We start from the raw sequence: 22,160 nt of genomic DNA, 5'->3' as shown, positions 1-22,160 counted from the left end.
ACGTGTCATGGACTGGAACAGTCCTCTGCATTATGATCAGGATCATACCAGATGCCGCAGTTAACCAAGTACGGAGTACATGATTCTTTGCTAACTTTGGTACTGCTATTTCTTTCTCTTGTGGATAAAAAAATGAACTTGCTTTCAACTAATCTCTTCAAAAGTACAGAGAGCTCGAAAGGCCAACATGATGTCAAAAAAAAATCTAAAATAAACAGGGTTCAACAGAAAAGAGCTTTCTTTATCTCAGATTACGCTAAACGACTAGCTAATTTCATCGGTACAAATTCAGCTGGAGATGGCAATCAATACAATGTACGCACACCTTTTCAGTTCCTTCAATTTACTATTGTACCTAGTCAAGGAAATAAAGAAACAAAAACATGTACTACTGCAGGAATTGATGTGTTGTGAACTACCCCTTGTGCTGCTCTCGGCTGGCCGGATTGCATGTAAGATGAACATTTAAGTTGCCCAACCTATCCAAAGATCCTCTTGGGGGCTTATTTATAGTGTCATCGTGATCGTCGTCTGAGCTGTGAGGTCATGCCCTTGCATGGTGCATTGATACGATACGTATCTGGCTCCAGTCCTGAGATTGGTCAGGAACTCAGGATTATTCAGAAGTTTTTTTTTCCTTTCTTAATATTTCTTCTATTTAGGAGTAGTAGCTTACTAGCTTAGTACGTATATGTCAGGAGTAGCTAAGTAGCTTCTGTAGTGGTCTTGCCGTACAAGTCGGTGTACGTGTATATACGTCAGTAACGTCACCCTAGCTTGTCAATGTGCACCAGAATTCAGAACTGCTGATGAACAAAGTGAACACAAGTCAACGACCTGCTAGCTAGCCTCCGGGCCTTCATTGGCATTTGATTTCCTCTGTGTCGACGATCAAAATTGGCGGCACACTGACCAACCGGTCTGACCGGTCTGTGACAATGTAGCCGATCCGGCAGGAGCCGACCGGTCTGATCGGTCCAAGCAGAGTCCGAGTAGAACTAGAGATTTTCATAGATTTAGATCTTGTAATAGAATTTCTTGCGGGACAAGTCCACCCACCCTATAAATATAAAGGGTCACGGCCGATTGAGACATCCAATCAATCAAAAAACACATCAATACATTACTTTTCTTTATGTTTATTGCCTTTACTTTTGTCTCTAAACCCCTAGCTCTTCCAACCTCAATTTGTTGTTCTTTCTTCGTCTCCGCGACGTCTGAAGGCTTTCTAGGTGGCCTGCCGATCCTAGAACAACCCTACGCGCGCTTGCCCTGACGAGGTCCCTCCCGGGCGAGCGTTCGTCGGATTTCGCAGTTCTGCACCGGCGAACCGGTCTGACCGGTTACCCCGACCGGTCTGACCGGTTTGGGCATCGGCGCTGCAATTGTGCCGTCACTCACCGCGCGATCAAGTGCATTCGTGTGTTGGCCCTAAATTGGCGCCAACATATTTTGGCGACTCCGCTGGGGAAGAAAGATCTTGGTTATTTAAAACGATCTAATCTACTCCACATACTACCATGGTGAAGCTGTCAAGTAGTGATGTTGATGCCAGCAACATCGTTAGCCCGACTCCTGATCAACTGTCGGCTGAAGATCGTCAAGCTTATGAAGCCTTCATCAAGAAGTGCGAAGAGGAGAACACACGGCGCAAAGAGAAAGAAATCGAAGAGAAGCGTCAGTGGTTCTTGTCTCACTTCTCCAGGAACCGGAAAGGTGAAGTCTTAAAGGATAAGGAGGTGGTCATTCTTTCGGATGAAGAAGAACAAGCAAAAGTAAATAATAATGTAAGTACTTCGGCATCGCCAGATATTTTGGAGCAATTTACTCAATTAATGGTTGATGGTCAAGAAAAGATGCTTGCTGCTGTTCAAAATATGATTGATAAGTCTTTAGGAAAGCAACTCTTGGCCAATGATAGTAGTGCTCCTATGTCTAGTGTTGCTGGTACTTTTCAAAATCACTCTATGCCTCATGAATCATCGGCGATACCTGCACCACAGTACGGCATGCCGATGAATTTTTATGATGGTCAAAAACCTCCAGAGCAGTACGCGAATGGAACGGTCAGACCGGTTGCACAAACTGGTCAGACCGGTCTCGGTGGACCGGTTCCAACCGGTCAGACCGGTTTCCTGACCGGTCAGACCGGTCCTGGTGCTCTGGTGGCGTATCAGTCGTCTCCTGAACCTATTACTAGTATGCCTCCCGTTCAGGCTGATTTTAGCCGAACAAATGGGTTTACTGGTTATGGTGTTCCTCCATACGCCACTATGACTTATAATCCATATACTATGCCTCCCCAAAATTCGGGCTATTCATATGGTGCAATGCCAAACCATGGTTATTCGCAGCAAACACCATATACACAGCCGAATCATGCACAGCAAATGCCGAATAGTTCTAGCGCCAATGTTCAGAGGCCAAATAATTCTTATTTTAATCAAATACTTGAGAAACATAAGAAAGATTTGGCTGTTATGTTTAAAGAGTCTTTCGACATAGAACTTAAGGATAAAACTCTTGTTTGTCAAAAACCATATCCTGAGAGTTTTGATTCCATACCATATCCTCAGAATTTCAAGGTGCCTGAATTTATTAAATTCACTGGAGAGGATAGTAGAACTACATGGGAGCATGTTAGTCAGTTTAATGCACAAATGGGAATTTATGGGAGACTTGATCATTTGAAAATTAGAATGTTCCCTTTGTTTTTATCTGGCACTGCTTTTTCATGGTTTTCAGCATTAGCTTCTAATTCTGTGCAAACTTGGTCTCAATTAGAGCATAAATTTCATGAGCATTTTTTCAATGGTGATAGTGAATTGAGGCTATGTCATTTAACATCGGTTAAGCAAAAACATGATGAATCTGTTGCTGAATTTATTAGAAGATTTAGAGATAAAAAACCGATGTTATAGTTTGGTTATTTCTGAAAAGGATCTTGCCGAATTAGCTCTTAATGGTTTGAGATCTCATGTTAAAGAAAAATTAGAAGGATATGAGTTTCTAACCGTTAATCAAGTATTGCAAAGGGTTTTGGCTCAAGAAAGCCGAAGTAATAGATGCAAAATTTAAACCCGATCGTCTTAGTATGCATATGCTACAAGAAGAATCTTCAGACGATGAGGGTAATGAAGTATATGTTGCTGAATTTGTATGGTCATCTAATGATAAGCCAAGAACTTGTACTTCTTTAAAGCCGATTTCTAAAAATCGGCAAGATGAGATTAAATTCACTTTTGATGTGACAAAGTGTGATAGAATTTTTGATGAATTGGCAAAGCTTGGAAAGATTAAGTTCTCTCACATTATTCCAACAACGGAGGAATTGAAGCGGTGTGCATATTGTAAGTTACACAATATTTTTTCTCATGCCACTAATGATTGCAATGTTCTTCGTAGACAAATAATAAATGAAGGACGATTGGTTGTTCCTGCGATGCAAATTGATCAAAATCATTTTCCCGTTCATACACTTGAGTTGTCAAATTCAAAAGTATTGATTCGGCCGCATCAAGTCGAATCGACTAAAGGGAAAAATATGGTGGTCGATGAGGAAAGGTATGAGAAAAAGGTGCTGTAGAGCAAGACTCCTCGAGTTGCAACAAAGGCTTCAACGCTCGGGGGGGCAGGGCAAGGAAAAAGGGGCTGATAGCGAGTCGACCAGTCTGACCGGTTCAAAAGGCGGTCTGACCGGTCGGACCGGTACGCCCAATAAGTCTAGGAATTCCTCCAAAAACAAGACAAGGCCGAGTTTCAAGGAACTCTTGGCCAAATTTGAGAAGGGGGGAACTGCTCAGAAGAGGCGATCAAATAAAGTCAAAGATATGAAGTCCTCAATGAAACATCAGGAGCAATCGGATTCTCATCCAAGACAAGTTGATACGCCATCCAATGAACCGGTTACTCCGTGGTATGGCTAGTTTCCATACTCTTATTTGCCTATGGATTATAGTAGGATTTATATGCAATCATATTATATTCAATATCATCCTATATATCTAAATTATGCTTTACCACAAAGACCGGTTGTTTCTAGCAACAATCTGGTGATATTGATTGCAGCAAAGCGGATGAGAAAGGCTCAAAGCGAGACTCAAAATATTTACAGCCGAAGTTGTGTCCTTCAGGCTTGTCTCATACCCAGAAGAGAATGTTGCAGCGTATGCGCAAGAAGGAGACAATGGAGCAACAAGTAGAGGTCGAGCCAAAGACATCAACAATCATGAAGAAGGTATGGCGGCTGAAATAAATTGCTTCAACATCAACTTAAGCAAGATATGGCCGATAATTGTTTATTGCCCTTAGCACAAAAAATGACCGATGTGATGTTAATCATGGTCGTTAGACAATTTTGGTACAGAAGAGTGTTCTTTGGCACGCAAGCTTTGCCAAAGAACATGGGGGCATATGTTGACGACCAAAATTGGCAGCAGACTAGACCAACCAGTCTGACCGGTCGCCACAGGCGGTCTGACCGGTCTATGACGATGTAGCCGATCTGGCAGGAGCCGACCGGTCCAAGCAGAGTCCGAGTATAACTAGAGATTTTTATAGATTTAGATCTTGTAATAGGATTTCTTGCGGGACAAGTCCACCCACCCTATAAATATAAAGGGACACGGCCGATTGAGACATCCAGTCGATCAAAACACATCAATACATTACTTTTCTTTATGTTTATTGTTTCTATTTTTATCTCCAAACCCTAGCTCCTTCCAACCCTTTTCTGTTGTTCTTCCTTCGTCTCTGCGACGTCAGAAGGCGTTCTAGGTGGCCTGCCGATCCTAGAACAACCCTACGCGTGCTTGCCCTGACGGGGTCCCTCCCGGGCGACCATTCGTCGGATTTTGCCGTTCTGCACTGGCGAACCGATCTGACCGGTTATCCCGACCGGTCTGAGCATCGGCGCTGCAATTGTGCCGTCGCTCACCGCGCGATCAAACGTATTCGTGTGTTGGCCCTAGATTGGCGCAACACTCTGGAGCTTGGGTTCTTGTACCTTACCACATGCACCCTTGTAAAAAATGCTTGAGCTCATTAATAATGCGTTAGAGCTAAATAATATATACCATCAAAATTGCACGAATAGATGATCGAGCAGCTAAACACAAATTAACCAAAATTGCACGTGGCTGATCGGTGTGTGTAGTAGGGATCATTGAAGAAAGAGTAAATTACTTCTATGCCACTGAGAAATATAACTCATCCCTTATGTGCCATTGAAAAATAGCTCATCCCCTCTATGCCACTAGTTTTAATTTTTCATCCCTTGTGTGCCATTCCGTTACTAACGGCGTTAGTTGGGTCGTTTGCTGCCGTCTTCATCTCGCTGCCGTCTCCTCTTCATGGACTTCCCCCCTCGCGCCGGCACCGAACAAAGACGAAGGAACGCCGACGCGAACGCGCCATGTGCCCCACGCCGTCCTCCTTGTCGGCGTCGCTAGCGCCGGCTGCCCCGTAGCAGGGGCTCCCCAGCGGCACCGCCGCCGCGTGGCCGTTGGACGGCGCCGCCGCCTCGTAGCACCAGCTGGCCAACAGCAACGGGGTGCTCTTGGCCGCGGTCATCTTCGTCGCCGCGTCCCCGCTCCCGCAGCGCGTCCTGCCCGCCGCCGTCCTCCGCTCCCTCCCCGTCACGGTCTACGGCGCCGCCGGCTCCCCCCGCTCCCCCGGCGTTGGAACACGCGGCGGACGCGAGCCTGGCGGCGTCGCGCCTCCAAAGGGCGGCCCGGGCGCGGAGCCGCGGAGGGAGGAGCGGGCGGAGCATGGCCGCGGCGCCGGCGAGCGCGGTCGGACCCTGCTCCCCTGCTCCTCCCGGACTCCCCAGCTGGCCAACAGCAACGGGGTGCGCGGCCGCGGCGGGGGGCAGGGCGGCGGCCCCCCTCCTGGGCGGGCGGGCTCCACGCCGCAGCAGCCCGCGGGCAGATCGAGCCGCTCGGCCGCCACGCCGTTTCCTCCTCCCTCCCGGCGGCGGCGCGTGGCCCGTCTCCTCCCCATCCTCGGCGGGGCCGAGCCCGAGGAAGCGGCGGTAGGCGTCCACCTCCTTGCGCAGCGCGCGGGCCTCCCGGTCGCGCACGAGCACGATCTCCCGGAGCTCCTCGACCTCGTCCTCGTAGAAAGCGCAGCGCTCGTCGGCGGTGCGGCGCTGCTGGCGGGCCTCGATCTCGAGCGCAGACTTCTCCTTCTGCAGGCGCAGGATCATGGCCATGGCCTCCTCGGCCGCGGACGCCGCGGCGCTGCGCTCCTTCTCGAGCTCCCGCTGCAGCTCGGCGCGCACCTCCTCGCGGCGCCCGCGCGGATCCGCACCCTCCGCGTCGGCGGCCGGCTGGGCGGGTTCCTTGTCGCCGTCGTCGGCGGGGCCAGCGAAGGGGAAGCAGGCGCGGAGGGCGGCGTGGACGGAGGCGAGGGCACGGGGCGGATAGCGCGCGAGGAAGGCGAGGAGGCAGGGGAGGTGCGGCGCGCGCAGGAGCAGGGGAGTGGGAGGCCCGGGAGGGCGAGGATGCGGGCGGCCGCGGCGAGGCAGAGGCAGGCCTAGGCGAGGGCGAGGTCGAGGAAGGCCCACGCGAGGGAGCGCCCCGCCCAGCGGGCGCGCAGGCCACAGCAGCAAACGACCCAACTAACGCCGTTAGTAACGGAATGGCACGCAAGGGATTGAAAATTAAAACTAGTGGCATAGAGGGGATGAGCTATTTTTCAATGGCACATAAGGGATGAGTTATATTTCTCAGTGGCATAGAAGGAATTTACTCTTGAAGAAATGTATGAATGAGGGGGGGGGCGGATCCAGAAAGAAATTAAATTGCGCCGATGATCGAGCGAGAGCAGCAGCAGTGTAGTACTAGTACGTACGCAATTGAATTCATCCGCTCCTGCCCACCTGCCAACATTGAACTCCATCGATCTCGCCGTGTCAGTGTTCATAGATGCGTCGTCCTACCACCACTCGATCGATCCACCACCCATGACCGGCCTCTTTCATCACCTGATCCTGCTGCAGCTGCTGGCTGCTGCTGCTACACTGAACCAGCACGCACTCGATCACACGCCTAGTTAGCTAGCTAGGCCTGCATAGAGACGACACAGGACTGGTGCTAAATCGTTTCGCCATGGATGCGAGAAATTTAGGCCTTAGTTCTCACACCGTAAACGTAAAAAATCTGTAAACGCAAAAAAATGCAAAAGAATTTTGGTAATTTGAAGTATTAAATAAAGTCTATGTAGAAAACTTTTTGTATGGTTGGGCTGTAAATCGCGAGACGAATCTAATGAACTTACTTAATCCATGATTTGCAACAGTGATGTTACATTAACCATTCGCTAATTATTGATTAATCATGGATTAATTAGCATCATTAGATTCATCTCGCGATTTACAATCCATCTGTGCAAAAAGTTTTGTAAATAGACTTCATTTAGTACTTCAAATTGGCAAGATTCTCACGCAAAAAAATTTTGCGTTCACATGTAAAACCAATTAAACATGGCCTTAGTGTACTGATCGATCACTTTCCCCTCGATAGTTCGGCTCAACTCTGTAGATACCAAGTTTTCAGATGTTTACAATACATCATGCCCGTTAATCTTGAGTGAGGGTTCGTGGGTTTGAATTTCAGTCCTTCAGCACGTTTTTCCTCTGGCACGGAGAGTTTGTTTGTAATTAATCCGTCAGCTGGAGCCATGATATTTTCTACAGTTACAGTACCGTACAAAAGGGGATCTTCTGCAAACAGAAAAGAGGGGTTTATTTATTATTTATTATTTTTTATAAGAGATAAATATTTTTTTGAAAGAAAATTATAAGAAATAAATCTAAATGTACTAGTTCAACTAAATTTAACGAAACGGGCTGATATCTCCCGATTAATGGGCCTCATGGGCTTGATCCGGTTAGCTAGTGGGCTGTCCGATGCCCATGCAATCGTGTCCGTGTACGTATATGGTATGTGTGACATGGCTGGCCCGTCTTCTCTCAACTCTCAAGCCGGCTGGCAGGCGACATGGCATTCACGAGTACCTTGTGTTCTAGATTTAACTCTCTATATGAATGAATATTTTAGAATTTAATGGCATAGTGCATTCAGTGGTAAGCAACGATTCTATTGACAGCGAGACAACTGTGATAATTTTGTCAATTTCGAGATTTTACTGGCTCAATTTTAAAAAATATTCAAAGTCGTAGGATTGGATACGTATATTCATAGAGTGTGAGTGTGTGCTTTGTGAGTGTCTGAGTTGTAATGTGTAATTAAGAAAGTTGTTAATTAAATGTTGGATCCATGTCTCGATCACTGCTTTCTCTATGTACACAAAGAAAATTCTTGACCTTGGAGTTTTCATGTTCCTCCTTCAAAATAATAATAATTAAAAAGACGAGTCCCGATTAAAGTGCACGCCTAATTCGGATAAATTGGCTAGCGTGTTCCAGCACGCCGTAAAAAATCTGGGCCTTGAATCAGTAGCATGCTTTTCTGTGATCGGTCCTGGATCTGCAACCAGCCGAATTCAAAATTTGTTCTCAAATATAAGTTATTCTAGACTGAGAGTAGACCCAACCATCTTAATTGTACATTGTTTTTGTGTCTTTTTCAATAGAAAAATGTGCATGCAACTATATAGGGGGAGGAACATTTGGGGAGGTGCATGGAAAAAGATATGTTAGTTTAATTAGCACATTCTCAATGCTTAATAATTAGGGGCAGGAGAGTCTTTAAAGCACAACCATAATCTGTCCTAAAAACTATAGGATGACTTACATTTGAGTACGGAGGGCTAGTTTGTTCAAAATATTAACTTAGATTTCATACGTTGTGGAATCGAGGTTCAAAAATGTTGAAATAGGCTGGATTGAATGTTGACTTTTTTTCTCTTCTTTTTTTTTTCAAAATGTTGATCTGTGTCAAATTAGACTGTTCGTTGGGTTTATGGGCTAAAGACATTTTGTCCCCTGGGGCAAGCGGCGCTGCTCTGAAGAAAAATGGGAACAAGAACGTTTCATGGGCCGTCCGCCTTCCTGGGCCCATCTGCTCAAAAAAAAAGGGGGTGGTGGATGGTAGGTTCTTCAATAATGTTTCATACCGCCATCATTTATCCATCTCGCCATCCTTTTTTTTAAAAAACAAACTTGTGTTGTCGTCAACATACTTACTATCTGCATGAAGTTGTTTTTGTTTATACATTCGTGTCAAAGTTAAAAGAGTTTCAGCTGGCCGTAATCCCATCTGATGGAGCATAAACATATGTTCAAGTTTTTTTTTTTTGCGAAATATATGTTCATGTTTATGACGCACAAGTGACTAGAATCTCCTGTCAGGCAGGCTTGACTTCACCTTTACTAGGAGTAACTAGGACTGGGGCGTCTCAATCGTTTTTAATGAAAAACTCTGGCATTTCTTCTTCCTCTTGAAGGGGAGAAGGAACTTGTTGCCGCGTCGCCATGATTCACTAACTTTGACACGACAGCACGGAACGACTCTCTTGACTGAATTAATTAAAGTGCACGCGTATGTCATTAAGGGTAGGCTAGCCTAATCGTGTCATGATCGACACGACATGCCGCACAGGTGATCTGCAGGACTCATACCATCGCAGCAGGCCGCCGGGTGATGGAGACGATGAAGGAACGCTCGTGGCTGCTTCTTTCTGATGCCTTTGCTGCTTGCTGCTTTTTATCTCTCTGTCACCCTCACGGAAAGAGAAAACGAAATTTTGTCATCAATCCTCGTAAAACATAAACGTTCAACCGAGTTCACTCGTTGGTCAATACTTTTCTCTCACATCAAATCAGTTCTAGCCACTGCAACTTTTCTCTCACAGCAAATCAGCACCAGCCATCAGCCATAGCCAGCAGAACAGAGTGGATCATCAACTAGCGAACATGTGCTCATATCTACCCCAGGATTAAGGGTGGGCATTCAGGTAACCTGAAAATTTCGGGTCGGATTTTTTGGATTTTTGAAATTTCAAATTTTGAGAATTGTTACCCAAAATTTACCCCCCAAAAAAATGAAAACTCGACATTTCAGGTACCAAAAAATCCGGGTTTAGGTAACCCCGAACTACCCGATTTCAATGAACTGATCCACCGCGGCATGAGATCGGCGGTCGAGCAGAAGCAGCGGTGGCGGCTCGGCCAGCGACGCGGAGACCAGAGGGGGCGGGATCAACGGGGACGAGGGCATCGGCGGCTCGGCGAGGGCGGGGCGTCAGGCCGACGAGGATGCGGAGATCGGCGGGAGCGGGCGGCGGTGGCGCGGACTGCACCCGCGGGGGCGGGGGCGTAGGGACTCGGGTGCCGAGGGTGGGGGTGGAGGTGGGGCGAGGTCGCGAGGAGGCGGCGGCTTGCATGGGGGCTAGGGTTAGGAATGGGAAAGATGGCAAGATAAGGTGGTTTGGTGGGCTGGGCTGACTGAAAATTAGTTGGGCTGGGCTGTTGTTCGGGTTTTCGGGTAGTTCGAGTACTGTGGTTTGAAACTCGAATTACCCGTAATAATTTCGGGTACTGGGGGTCGGACCCGAATTAGTGTTCGGGTTATTCGAGTTCGGATTTTTCGAGTACGAGTTCAAGTTTTTCCGGTTCGGACTTCGGGTTTTGGGTAATCTGCCCACGGTTAAATCCGAACGATGTTAGTATATGAAGCGTGTGCATGCGTGTATGTGCGCATCTGGATACTAAATAAAAAAAATTCCCTCTAGTAACCTTGTACTGACAAGCCAACAAAGATATAGCGAATATATAAACTGCTAGACGGGTGGTATAATTTTGATCAACTAAAATGTGGGGAAAAAATGTTAGCGACAGAATCTTGTACCTTTCGAAGCCGGTACATATCTTTTGGTTTCTTCCTTTCTGTTTCAAGTGAAGCCAAGGAGGGTTTGAAATGAAAGAGAAGGCGCGAGGAAAATGCCGGGCCGTAGGCTAGTACTGCTAGTGTGGCTAGGGTGATGGGCACTGAAGAAGTGTGCATCTTGTTAAGCTCCTTCCTGTAGGGCCAAAGGAGGTTGGAAGGTAGCTATCAATGTCGTCGGAAAGAGTCATTGGAGATCCGTCTAGACAAGGAAGTTCCTTTGCCTTCTTGCGCTGTGACCGCCCGGATCCAAAGGAAAAGCGACGGCTTGATGCATAGCTGTGCTGTACGTGTATCGATCGTTTCTTCTTGTAATGTGTATTATAGAAGTAATTGCTTTATATCTTCTTGCGATGCAGTTAAGTTGAGAGCTCCGGCCATAAAGATGTACCGTTTGGAATAATCATGCTTAAACTTTGAATTAATACCAGTAGATTTTTTTTTGAATATTTCGATCATTTGGCATGTCTAAAGTTGTATATTTAAAAATTTCCGTCGAAAAATAGTAAAACAAAAAATTATCTGTACATTATTTATATTACTCCGATTCGAATTAAAGCCGCTACAGACATTTGCCATCAGCTGTCGCTCCATCATATATTAAAAAAAAAGAAGAAAAATAGTAGCTGCTGTATCATCTCTATCGGGGAATAATGAATGGATTACTGCGGCCGTACCGTACTCCTCCCCAACCGCCGCTGCTTAGAGTGACGTGTGAACACGGTCGGGTCGGGTCTCGTCGCGTCGCCTCCTCCATCCCGCCGCGACAACGATGGCTGCTGCAGAGAAGCACCCCGCTGAAACCTTCTAGAGCTGCCTTCGTGAAGCTATCTAGGGTCTGTTTGGTAGGGCTTCGGCTTCTTCAGAAACAAATTCGACTCTAACTCTTCTGATGGAGCGGCTTTTCTAGTTGGAGCCGTTTTGAAAAAATATTTGGCAAAACATCTTCATTTATTGGATTGAGTGATAAAATATCTAAATTACCATTCCTTGTATTTTCTTTTTTCCTTCTTATTTTCCCTCTGCTTTTCATTTTCTCTCCCGTTTTCTTTTTCCCCTCTCCTCCTTATCCATTTAGATGCGAGACGTCGGACACCTCCTCCTCTTCCACGACGCCGAACACCTCAGCCCCCGCCTCCAGGCGGAGCAGGCAGTGGTCGGCGGGCGGGCGGAGCAAGCCGCCGGGCGGGCCATGGCCCCGAGCAGAGCTCGGCCAGCCTTGATCTCCCCACCGCGTGCCCCTCTTCCTCCCTCACGGCGAGCTCCCCCTCCATCCCTCCACCCTCTGCTGCGTCGAGCCGCGAGGCGCAGGGCTCGAGCTCCCCTCCCTCACCCTCCTCCCTCCACCCCGTCGAGCTGCCCCGCGCCGGTCGCGGTGGCTGTGGGCTCCAGCACCGCCGCCCACGCGTGTCTCCGACCGCGGGGCTCGAGCTTGGACGGCCATATCCGGCGGAGGCACGGGCGGGCGAGCGTTCCGGCGGGATTGGGCTCCCCTGCTCCCTGGACCCCATCCCCTGCGCAGCAGGCGGGCGAGGCGGTTGGAGCAGAGAGCGGCGGCCAAAACACGACGGGGCAGCAGCGGCGCGCGCGGCGGGGCTCGAGCGGTGGCAGAGGCTGGCGCTGGAGGAGGCGGGGCAGCAACAGTTGCAGGCAAAACGCGCGTTTGGCAGGGCTCTGACCGGAGCCGCTCGTGGAGCCCTGCCACACAGGGCCTAGGTCTTCACAATAAGTTTTACACAAGCAACTACTGCACTTTGAGATGACGACTACACAGTTATCAGCCTGAATATAATGTCTCCAATTAGTCTTCAGACTTCAAAATAAACCATTTATAAACAGCCATTTTGAACTACGCAAAACGAGTCTAAGTAGTAGTAGTTCTACTTCTACAAACGGAGGTTTTGAAGTCACTTTTTTCTCATAGTTTTAGTGTTTTACTACCTCAATTATTAGAAGAAAAAAAAACCAGATGGATTGACTACTCGTTCCATGTGCTCTCCTCCTCGCTCATCTATCCCGCGCCCTACTACGCCTGCACGGCTGCACTCCTGTGCCAGCACTACCATCATAGCTTCTCTGTGTGCTCCCCATCACCACCAATCCCGCAATAATGCCGCGACCAGCATCACTACTGGAAAATAAAATTTTCCTAAGGGTGAACATACCGCCGACAGAGGCAAGAATAATCAACATGGATAAAATCATAGGAAAAAAGCAATTTGCTAATTGGTCCCATTATATATATTGGGTAGGAATTCATTTTGCTTGCTTTCCCATCACGTGCATAAACATGCACACTAGCTAGTTAAGATGATGGTCTGTTTCTTTCCTCCAGAGTTGGAGGGTCCCGCGGCCGGTTGAGTACGTACTTAAGTCTGATCCTCACACCAACAAATGACGTGGAACTCAGACTTAGGATCGGCAAATAATTTGGAAAATTTAGATAAAGGGATCAAATGTGTCAATTATTTATCAAACACATTGTCAATTACCACAAGTTAAATGAACATTTTTTTGATGCACTGGAAGTTAATAAGAACCAACCAACCAACTACGCGCTGGCCCTTTTATTGGTGGAAGAGGAAGTCCTAAGGGCATGTATAACAGTTAGACAGCAAGTCAGCAGCCGTCTATATAAGTCCACGTAAGCCAAATGAGCTGATATGTTCATCATTAAATGAGAAAAGAGTATGTTGCTGTCATTATCTCATCTACTGCTCTGGCTTGTTCTTACATGCAAAACAACATCAATTAGAGTACATATTAAACATCACATAGACAGTTAAATAGAAAGAAAATTGTCTAAATTGTTGTAAAGCTGTATGTGTATTTTAAATATAGACAGTAAAATTGTCTAAACTGTTGTACATGCTCTAATAAGTGGAGGACGACCTTGCTCGCTTGCCGGCCAGGTAATAACTGATCGTGGCCACACACGTATAATCCTAAGAAATACTAATTGTACTGTACAGTACACCCTGGTCAATATAATTACTCGGTCATGGGCAAAGTGGGCAACAATCCCGACCTTGTTGTCAAAGCAAAAGGAGGGAAAAAATGGAATCAAAAGTTTGATTAGTTGGGGCAAGAAAGAAACTACCCTTGACTAAACTGCACGCGCATTGCCATTATTCAACTTAATTGAGCCACGTGGCGATGGATGGATCGAGACCAGCTAGCTAGCTAGCGCCGGGCCTTGGAGTCGAAATGTTCATCACGGCACACGGCTGCCATCTTGATCCCTTGGATTGTCAGGGCCGCAAATTAGAGGATCTATACATCGATCGATCGAGATCTCCTTTGCTAAAGCGACGTGCATGTGACAGGTGGACAAAAGGAAGAAATGAAAAGCAGGAGAGGTGGGCCCACAGGGGCCCACTCACGGCCTTTTCGCTATCCGACGTGTACATATGAACAGACCCCAGCTTCACCCGAATATGATTAATTTCCTCCCCAACCAACCCTACTCATCCATCAACCATCATCCCCCGTGAAGCTCATCATCCACAAAACAGGGGAGATCGGCATAATAAGACCGACAAAAGTTTTCTTAAAAAAGAAAAAGAAGACCGACAGACTTCTTCTGCCTCCTCCACTGCTTCCATTTCCCCTCCTTTTCATGTCTCCTGCTGTTGGACAGAAAGATTACACCATTACAGTCAATTGATTGTTCCAAAATAAATAGAAACTAGGGAATATTTCAGTTTGCAACCTTCAACTTAAAAAAATATCTAATTTTCAACCTTCAACTAAAAAATTGGATAACAGAAACCATCTAGTTGTTGAAACCGGATAAATTTAGCCTGGCCTTTAGGGTGGCACATTTAAACTAAAAGTTCATAAATAATTTATTTTAAATTATAAAAATATGAACTATTACCAATTTTTTTGAAATGTAACCAATCTATTGGCACTCTACTTCTGAGTTATTCGGATCCAATTTTTTCCATATTCCTTGTATTTGTTTGCTTGTAGTTGTACCTCTGAATAAGTAAGATTAAAATAGATCAACAATAGTTAGGCTACATTTTTTGTAAAAAAATTTGGTATCCATTTCATATTTTCGTAATTTAAAATGATACCAGTTAATGATGTCATGCACTACTTCCTAAACCTCCGTGTCTAGGTCCTGCCGTGATTTTTAGATATAAGTGGAATTTTTTATTCTTTTAAAGAAAAATACAAAACCGCTTTTGAAACCACACAATCAGGGTTAAATTTGTCCGGTTTTGTAGTTGAAAGTTAAAAATCAGATTTTTAAAGTAGCTCGAGGGTATAAAGTGATCTTTTCCCTAAAACTAAAGAAGCCTTCTTTTTGCATTTTGCTTGCGCCCATTATTTCTGAAACGGAGCGAGGAAATAAATAACCAGGAGCAAACAAGGCTCGTGGAGAGAAGAGGAGGGGACGACGATAGAGCTGAAGCTGTGCAATGCTAGCGACAGGCCGGTGGTTGGAAGGTCGTTGTCGACGTCGATCGGGTCGGCGGATGGGGTAAAGGTCCAATGAGAAAAGGACATATCTCCTCCGTCGATCGGAACAAGCGCTAAGAGCAGGTACAGCAACGGGTGAATCGCCCGCCACATCACTGCACGTCTGAGGTTTAAGAGAGAACCATCCACTGTTCGGCTACTGTTTCTCCACTGTTCATTGTACTGTTGTACTGTTTATTTACTATTCACCCGCGCGCAAACAGTGCAACAGCCGAGCGGCTTGTGGCTCTATTGGCCTTGCTCTAAGAAGGGGGATGACGATGAATCCAATAATCCACCGATCCGTACGCCGAGCGCTGCACGAGGCGTCAACATGGTCGGGTCGCCACCCCCACCACCTTGTCTTTCCACGACTGGGCATCGATGCCCTGCAGCCACACATCGCTGATCCTGGAGCTAGCAGTGGCAGACAGAGACATCAACCTTGAGATGGTCATAATAAAACAGAAGCACCTAAAACAGTTAGCCATGTTGTCCACTGTTGAACATGATCAGTCTAGACTCTAGAGAGTCTCGCAGAGGTTTTCAACCCTGGTTGGCAATAACCGGTGTGCATAGACACTTGTCCGTTGCTCACGCAGCAAATCAAAGTCTCATCACCCTCACCCTTCCACAGCTAGCAGCCTTGCAACTCTTTGTGACATCTAAAAAATCTACCAAATTAAATCACGAGTTAAAATATTTCTTTTTCAAAACTATTTTTATCGCTGAGCTCATTTAACTCTAACCAGAAAAATTTTCGCCCTCCCGACACCCGATTCCCATCGTCGTACCATTTTTTCTTTTTCTCCGCCGATCGTACACATCTCTCTTTTCCCATCCCGCGCCGCCCGGCGGCCTGTCGCCCACGCGCGACCGCCCGCTGCGATCGGCGCCTGCGCGATCCCCCTCCCTCTTCCTCTCTCTTTCTTTTTCTCTCTCTCTTTTCTTTTTCCCCCCTTTTCTTTTTCTTTTTCTTTTTCCCTCCTTCTCCCTCCTCTGCCCCACTCCCGCACGTCTCCGAGCAGGCTGCTCGGCCGGCGCTCGCGCCCGACCCCGCCTGCCCAGCCCGCGCGCCTCGCCTTCCTGTGCGCGCGCGCCGCCCCCGACCTGCCCGTGCGCACGCACGCGGCGCTCGGCATGCCGCCGGCCGCCTCCATGCGCGCACGCCCCGGCCCCTGCTCGCTCGCCCCGCGCGCCGTGCTCCCCTGGCCCGCGCGCCCGCCACGCCTGCTGCCCCACTGCGCGAGCACTGCTGCACGCGCCCACGCGCACGCGTGCTCCACCCGCCGCGCCGCCCGCCGCGACGCCCGCGCCACGCCACGGCCGCCCACGCGCTCCACGCGCACACGCACGCGTGCGCCACACGACTCGCGCTGCCCGCCGTGCCGCTCGCCACTTGTGGCTCGACGCCAGCCGCCCCCGGTCCCGCTCGTCCTGCTCCCGGGCCCGCCCACGTACTGCTCCCACGTGCGCTCGCCGCGCCGCAGTCGTCTAGCAACGGCGCCGCCCTGCACGCCGAGCCCCACGCCGCCGCTGCCACCTCCTTGTGCTCGTTACTGCTGCCGCTCATGTCCCGTCACCCCTGCGCCGGCTTCGCCGCCTGCACGCCGCTCCGCGACGAGCGAACGTGGCCGAACGCCATTAAGGCTCGCCGCGCCGCTCGCCGGCCGCCACCGCCTGCTCCTCCCCTCCACCGCCTCGCCACTGCTATTCCTCAGCTATAAATACGCCCTCCACGCGCCTCCGCTCCTCCACGAACCCGCCCAGCTCCCGCACGCGCCCTTCCTGGCCTTGCAGCGCCGCCGCCACGACCACCTCCACCCACCGCCGCCCGCTCTCGTCGCCCCACCTCCCTGCTCCACCCCAGCCCGAGCTAGGTAGGGGAATCGGACCCCCACCTCCTCCTCTCTCTTTTCCCCCTCCTCCCGAAACGCCACCGAGGCCAGGCCGCCGGCCTCAAGCGCCGCCGGCGTCGCGCCTCCCCCTCCCCTGTTTTCCAGCATGGGGAGAGGAAGGAAAAGGGGCTTTTGCCCAAAACCCCCACACCTTCCCTCTATTTACTAAAGGACCCCACCCTTTATAACCCCTTTTCCAAAAAAGACCCTTCCTGTTTTCCCTTTTTGCAAACAAACCCCCCACCATATATAATTAATTTTAAATAAACCCCTACACCTTTTCAGTATGACCCGAATATTTCTAGAAATTACAATCAAGCCCCTCCATTCCCAGAAATATTTATAAATAGGCCCTTGAGTTCCGGTTTTGCCCTGAACCCCTCTCGGACCTAACATTTTATGTGCCAAACAACCCCCGATCGATCCGAAACTTTACCACGCCTCTCATAACATAGTTTTGGCCATGCCATTAGGAAATCGCCCAAAAATGTTACTTCTATCTACATATCTCAATCATTTCCGATTTGAGCTCAACGATAAAGCTTTTATTTCTTTTTCTTGATTGTGTGCTTGTTTGAATGTGTCGTGGATCACGGTGTGAACGAAGGAGAGCCTGTCGACGAGTAGTACTACGAGCAAGCGAACGAGGACTAGTTCTGCGACCCCGAGCCCGAAGGACAGCGCTTCAATCAGGAACCCCCGGAAGGATTTGAAGACGGCAAGTTCAATCCCATCCTTTGATGCATGCTTTTGTCCTAATTTTTATAAACACAACATATTGGCATGTTTTAGAAAATTGCATATGTTTTGCCAGCCGAAAACATGATTGGATAGTCACCCCTTGATTTGTTATAACTGTTCCTTGACCACCTAGATTAATGTCTAAATATATTTTGTTTGGACGTTAATCGCTATTAGAACGTTTAGGACCTTAAACTCAATACAATTTGTTTTATAAAGGAAAATGTGTGAGTGTGTGGGAAGGGAAAAAATGTGAAATTTTGAAAGATGAGTTTAGACGGGATGGCATTTCTGTGTGATTTGCCGTTTGGTGTGCTCGTGCCTGTGTGACGGAACAAGGAAGGGAGATATCCATCTTGTCACCACTAAGGACCGAGTTGGTGTGTTATCTTACCTAACTCCACTATCGTGCAAACCACTCGACCGTTGAATGGGCAACGGCTTAGCATAAACCCCACTAGTTAGTCTGATAGCCATCAGGAGAGCTGAGAGCAACGGGTGATCAAGGAGAAGGGATTAGCTCTGTGTGACTTACGCCCCGGTTAAAACCTCTGTGATAGGTCAATGACCCCTTGGTGCAACCCGTGATGGCTAGTCGGGTCTAGCTAAGGTGGGTAATGGCTTTGTTGGGATCTGCAGAGTTAAAACCTATTCGAATAGCCGTGCTCACGACACTGGGCGAGTTACGGTGTGGTCACATAACTAGTGTTTATTTTGGGATGGGTAAGCGTGAGTTGTTTCGGAAATGTGTCCGGCAGTTGTGCCGTGTGCTATGGCGGATGAGGAGTCCGGTAACAGTTTAAAACTTGGATCCTGTGTGATTCTACCCTTCGTGTTACTCGGTACAAGAAAACTGGTTTTGGAAATACTTGCTTTCAAATGACCCCTTTCATAAAATCTAGTTTTCCGCAAAAGTAAACCTTAACCTTATCCTTGAATTACCCTGTGCATTATACTCTGTTTATTCCTCCTCCGTGGGTGTGGTTGGACTTGCTGAGTACGTTTGTACTCACCCCATTCTTAATTTTTACAGAGGAAGATCCAGACTTCGTTTCTGACGACGCTGAGTAGGGGTACCGTCCTGCACCCAGCCTTGCCTGTGGATTAGGGTCACCCGCAGGAGATACTGCATGGCGCAAGACTCTGATGACCCCCTTTTTATAATTAATATCGTTGTGTGGGTGTGGGTTGTAATCCTCGCGATAGTGGCGCTTCTCTGCCCACTACTGCATAGAGTTGTACGGTGATGAACCATCTGATGTAATAAATATGTCATCAGCCTCCTGGGACTGATGTTAGTATTACATTTAAGTCTTCTCTTACGAGGGAACACTTCACTCTTTCACCAACACACACAACAACAAGAACAATCTAATCTGAGCAGCTGCAAGGACGACCATGCATCTTGTCACAGTGCCGTCTTCCTTAGGGAATCCTGATCTTTCAATTCGCGTGCAACCTGTCAACAGAAAAACATTGGCTTGCACTGGTCATCAACACAAAATATCTTCTTATTAGCTTGCTTGCTTTTTTTGTCAAAGCAAAGAGAAGAACATGTATGCACGTCCGCAGTTGATCTAGGAAGGCCATGTATCGATCGATCTCTATCTAGCTGCTGGTCGGTCATCAGCGGCGGCAGGGCAGGACGTCGTCAGATACAAAGCTGGATAGATACTATCATAATAATACTGTACCAAAAGGTTACACGTAGCGATCCGGTCGGGTGTGATTTGTGGTGACTACCATGACACGTGGCGGCATATACAGCATGCGCTGGAAGCAAAAACCCTTTGAAACAGGCACGCGCAGAAGAAAGCAGAAAGTGAAAGTTCCGTCCTGCTGCTAGCCTGCTACCCGCTAAAAAACAACCCCTCGTGATCGGTTTTCTGAAGACTCGGGAATACCATGCCTGTTCATTCCTTCCAAACAATGCTTCAGGGGACCGCCACTCTTCAGTTCAGTTCTAGCAAGTATTTACAGCTAGGCGTTCAAGCTTTACTAGCAGCATTTTACTAAGTGCTTCGTTTATGAATTTCAGTTGCTAAACCCACAGAACTGTTCTAGCATTTGTCCAGCAAAACAGAGCTAAACACTTGGCTCTTAATTAACTCGTACTAAACATTTCGTTCAGCCATGTACTGTAGCAGAGAAAAGCCATCATTGTCTCAGTTACGGTCACAGACGTTGTTCCACCGCTTGGGGTAAGCATTTACAGCAATCCAAGCTTTACTTGGCAGCTTTTACTACTGTAGCTAAGACCGGTCTTAATGTGAGTTTTATGGAGGGTTTCATAACATTAAATACTATTACTTTTGCTGACATGGCAAGAAGAGATAAGGCTAGAGTTTCATGGGATGTGAGAAGAGTTTCATCACTATGAAACTCGTCTGACACAGTTATCTAGTTCTCAGTCTATATAACTGTGTCTATGAAACTCCCACCAAAACTGGCCTAATAACTTCATTTAAACGACATTTCAGTTGCAATAAACAGAGCAGCTGTTGTCTGTTGAGACTAACTCTGGAACACGCAGAAAGTAAAAGTGAAAGTTACGTGCTACTGCTACCCGCTGAAAATACAGCCGATACGGCGGGGCCAAGCGTATAAAGCAGCTAGGCAGGCAGCCATACACGCGTCCGGAGCTGCTTGGCTCACGCCGGCTATAAATCCAGACCACCGGCAGACCTTCCCATTCATCCATCAGCAGAGACGACCACTTGGTCAGTACTCATCAGTAGCCTTGGAGAGGGGAACTGAAAGCAACAGAGAGCAAGCAGCGAGCGAGCTTGCGGGAGCACGCAGCAGCGCAGCAATGGCGACGCGTCGCCTCTCCTCTCCCTGCTGCCTTCTCCTCGCCGTGCTCCTGTTGGGGGCCATGGCGGCGGCGGCCACCGCCTTCGACGAAGCTGCCGCGGCTGCCGGCGTCGGGCTGGGTCACGGCGCGCGTTTCGCCCGCAAGCCTGGACGTGCTGCCGCCGAGAAGCCGCTGCCGGAGCCTCAGCCTCTGCCACAACCCAAGCCTGAACCTAAACCAGAGCCCAAGCCTGAACCCAAACCAGAGCCGGAGCCCAAACCTGAACCCAAACCAGAGCCCGAACCAAAACCATTGCCACATCCCGAGCCAAAACCTGAGCCTCACCCTAAGCCCCTGCCCAAACCAAAACCCAAGCCAGAGCCTAAACCTGAACCAAAGCCAAAACCAGAACCTAAGCCGGAGCCAAAGCCCATGCCCGAGCCAAAACCTGAACCGAAACCCTTGCCCGAGCCTAAGCCGGAGCCCAAACCTGAGCCAAAGCCAGAACCTGAGCCAAAGCCAAAGCCAGAACCCAAACCTGAGCCAAAGCCCGAACCAGAGCCAAAACCAGAACCCAAGCCCGAACCAAAACCGCCAAAGCCTGAGCCAAAACCGGAACCTAAGCCCGAACCGAAGCCTGAACCTGAGCCAAAGCCTGAACCTGAGCCAAAGCCCGAACCGAAGCCGGAACCTGAGCCAAAGCCCGAACCAAAGCCGGAGCCGAAACCTGAACCCAAACCCGAACCTGAGCCGAAGCCTGAGCCCAAACCAGAACCTAAGCCGGAACCTAAACCTGAGCCAAAGCCGGAACCAAAACCTGAGCCGGAACCGAAGCCTAAGCCCAAACCAGAACCAAAGCCAGAACCAAAGCCCGAACCTAAGCCTAAACCCGATCCTAAGCCCGAGCCCAAACCGAAGCCAGACCCACCTCACATCCCACCTGCAGCTGACAACTGATGAAGTGGCCGCTAGCTATTTTGTATGACGTTGCAGAAGAGTATGGTAGTATCTGAATAAAACTGGCTGGACCGGAGTTGCAGCATCTAGATTGGTGCTTTTGCTGCTGCTTGATGTACCTATTCTTTCTTTCCATTTTATTGAGCTGAGTACATTATCAGTGCAGCTTGATTTGTTCTTTGTACATGCGTGTGACTTGTTGCTACACATTGTTTGTGTCATGCTTGTTCTCTCGCTATCTTTGCATTTAGGCCTGACGGCTCTTTAATGTGTCTGTCACATGTTTCATGTTTGACGGCATCTGAAGGACAGAACGCACAGGTGCAGTACATGACTAGACACAGTTTATTCTGCTTTAGTACCAAAAAAGCAAAAAGGTATAACAAATGAAAGAAATACGTGACGATGTCATTCGAGAAGAACTACTTGATCCGATTAAAGTCCTAAACTTTT

At 48.3% G+C, this 22,160-nt stretch overlaps 1 protein-coding gene across 2 annotated transcripts; it reads left to right on the top strand.

Moving 5' to 3' along the window:
- Positions 1 to 20,595: 20,595 nt before the first annotated feature.
- LOC120696990 (protein TsetseEP-like) lies at positions 20,596 to 21,937 on the top strand. 2 transcript variants are annotated; one of them, XM_039980072.1, is made up of 2 exons: positions 20,672 to 21,389; positions 21,438 to 21,937. In XM_039980072.1, the coding sequence occupies exons 1-2, from the start codon at positions 20,769 to 20,771 to the stop codon at positions 21,705 to 21,707; spliced, it is 891 nt and encodes a 296-aa protein (XP_039836006.1). In that variant the 5' UTR covers positions 20,672 to 20,768; the 3' UTR covers positions 21,708 to 21,937. The 2 variants fall into 2 exon arrangements, with proteins under 2 accessions (XP_039836005.1, XP_039836006.1); XM_039980071.1 differs by having other exon boundaries at positions 20,596 to 21,937.
- The last annotated feature ends 223 nt before the right edge of the window (positions 21,938 to 22,160 follow it).

The sequence above is a fragment of the Panicum virgatum genome, chromosome 3K (genome assembly GCF_016808335.1).
Source record: "Panicum virgatum strain AP13 chromosome 3K, P.virgatum_v5, whole genome shotgun sequence".
NCBI classification, from domain to species: Eukaryota; Viridiplantae; Streptophyta; class Magnoliopsida; order Poales; family Poaceae; genus Panicum; species Panicum virgatum.
The sequence above is the reverse complement of the archived record's forward strand: the minus strand, read 5'-3'. Positions and strand labels throughout refer to the sequence as shown.

Coding starts and splice junctions, on each gene's coding strand:
- LOC120696990 (XM_039980071.1), top strand. CDS start 20,769: ATGGCGACGCGTCGCCTCTCCTCTCCCTGCTGCCTTCTCCTCGCCGTG.